Source organism: Haplochromis burtoni, unplaced genomic scaffold (assembly GCF_018398535.1).
Source record: "Haplochromis burtoni strain Fernald_Lab_line unplaced genomic scaffold, NCSU_Asbu1 Contig_5418, whole genome shotgun sequence".
In the NCBI taxonomy this organism is placed as follows: Eukaryota; Metazoa; Chordata; class Actinopteri; order Cichliformes; family Cichlidae; genus Haplochromis; species Haplochromis burtoni.
Window position 1 is genome coordinate 1 of NW_024587779.1, and position 1,749 is coordinate 1,749.

At 36.5% G+C, this 1,749-nt stretch overlaps 1 gene segment (V, D, J or C); it reads right to left on the reverse strand.

Moving 5' to 3' along the window:
- Positions 1-4: 4 nt before the first annotated feature.
- On the reverse strand, positions 5-652 carry LOC102290929. The segment is given in 1 exon segment: positions 5-652. A coding segment is annotated over 1 exon segment (405 nt).
- Between the last annotated feature and the right edge of the window lie 1,097 nt (positions 653-1,749).

A 1,749-nucleotide genomic window follows, 5' to 3' on the forward strand; every position in this document is an offset into this window, starting at 1 on the left:
TTAGTGATTTTTCATGAACTGGGATTTTATTTTGTTCTGCAGACTTTCTTTTTATAGCATGGTTTGAAAACACAATGTGAATAAACAGATGACATCTGCATGCACAACAACAGACAACAATGTTTGCAGGAAAATTAAAACAAATGAAACCTGTAGCTTCATCAAACACATATGCAAACAGGAAGTGTTGCTGAAGTTCTACTCTGAGCAGTGGTCAGGGTCCAGGGTTTGAGTGACAGGGCACTGTCCACTCAGACTGGCCTCACAGCTCACTGAGCCCGCCTTCCTCCACTGGTCTGCAGAGAGGCTCAGGGTGCTGCTCCAGCTGTAGCGACCGTCTGTCCCCAAGACCTCCAGGCTGCTTGACACACCTGAGGATGTGCTGGTGCCCCCCACCTTCCAGCCCAGCTTCCAGTTTGAGGGGAAACCGCCGGCAGCCAAACACACCAGAGTGGCACTACTCAGTTTGTCTTCCTCTTTGGATGGAGGGAGGACAGTGAGGGTGGGCCTCACCACACCCACTGGAGGAGAGAGTGGGGAGAAGAGCAACCAAAGACATAAGAATGAAAGCAGGAAAGAAATACCTACATGGTCTTTAATCATTGTTGATTGATGAATATTATTATTTCTTTAATGTTTTACAGTCAATAACTCATCTATGTGATAATTTTCAATGTTACACTCACAGAGTTGAAACACTCATGTACAGTTGAAACTTTGTCATCTGCTTGTTTCACTTCCTTTTAAACTACAAGTACAATCAATCATCCATGAACTCAAAGCTGGTCTGTGTTTACTGACCCTTTTTTACTTTTGGGGAAATCCAATTAAATTAATTAATTAAATTAATATTTCAAAAAAGTTATTTTCAAAATACAAACAATAAAGAAATAGATCAACAAACACCACCAAAAGTCCTCCACAGTGATACAAACTCATTAAGTGGCCGTACAAAAACCTCCTGCACTCTGATCAAGCATCTAACAACTGAAAATGAACCTTTTTTTCATGTAAAACATCACAGCACACCTCATTAAATACAGAAGATGATTACACTAAAGCGACTTAAAAGTATTTAATGAATTTAAGTCATGATTATCATAATTGTACTTTTAGTAATAAGACCTGAAAGATAAAACATAATTTTAACATTACACAAATTTTCTTTTTTTTAAAAAAAACCCACACAAAAACTGTTTAAAACAGCAAAGAGAAACGTTTCAAGAAATATGAATTCCGAAACTATGACAAAATAACAAAACAGTTTTACAGGTATATTGTATTTGCTGATACTAAAACCAAAAGTAAACATACAAACCAAAGTGCCATTTTAATCCAGGTGTTAAAAACATATAAATATGTTTCCAATGTATTCTACAGTTTTCCTAATCATGTGGTTTAGTTTTACATTTCTACAACTGGAAAATACACAACTGCATATCATAAATTAATTAATTAATTAATAACTACTCATAGTAAATTATGCCAAATATATTAATCTAAAGTAAAGCTTGTAAGTACGGAAGGTGCAGAGGGAAAAAAAAGCATTTGTGAGAACCAGAATGGACAAAACCCTCACCTGCTTTTCTATTGTTGTACTTAAGATCATTTTAGTGTATTTTTAGTGTACTTCTCATGTTTGTGTCACAAAGTTTCCTTCAGTGTGTTGAGAGCAGAGAAATGATTTCCATAGAGAGGAGGCTTTGCATCATCAGCTGATCCTCCAGAGAACTGAGAAGGTTTATAGTC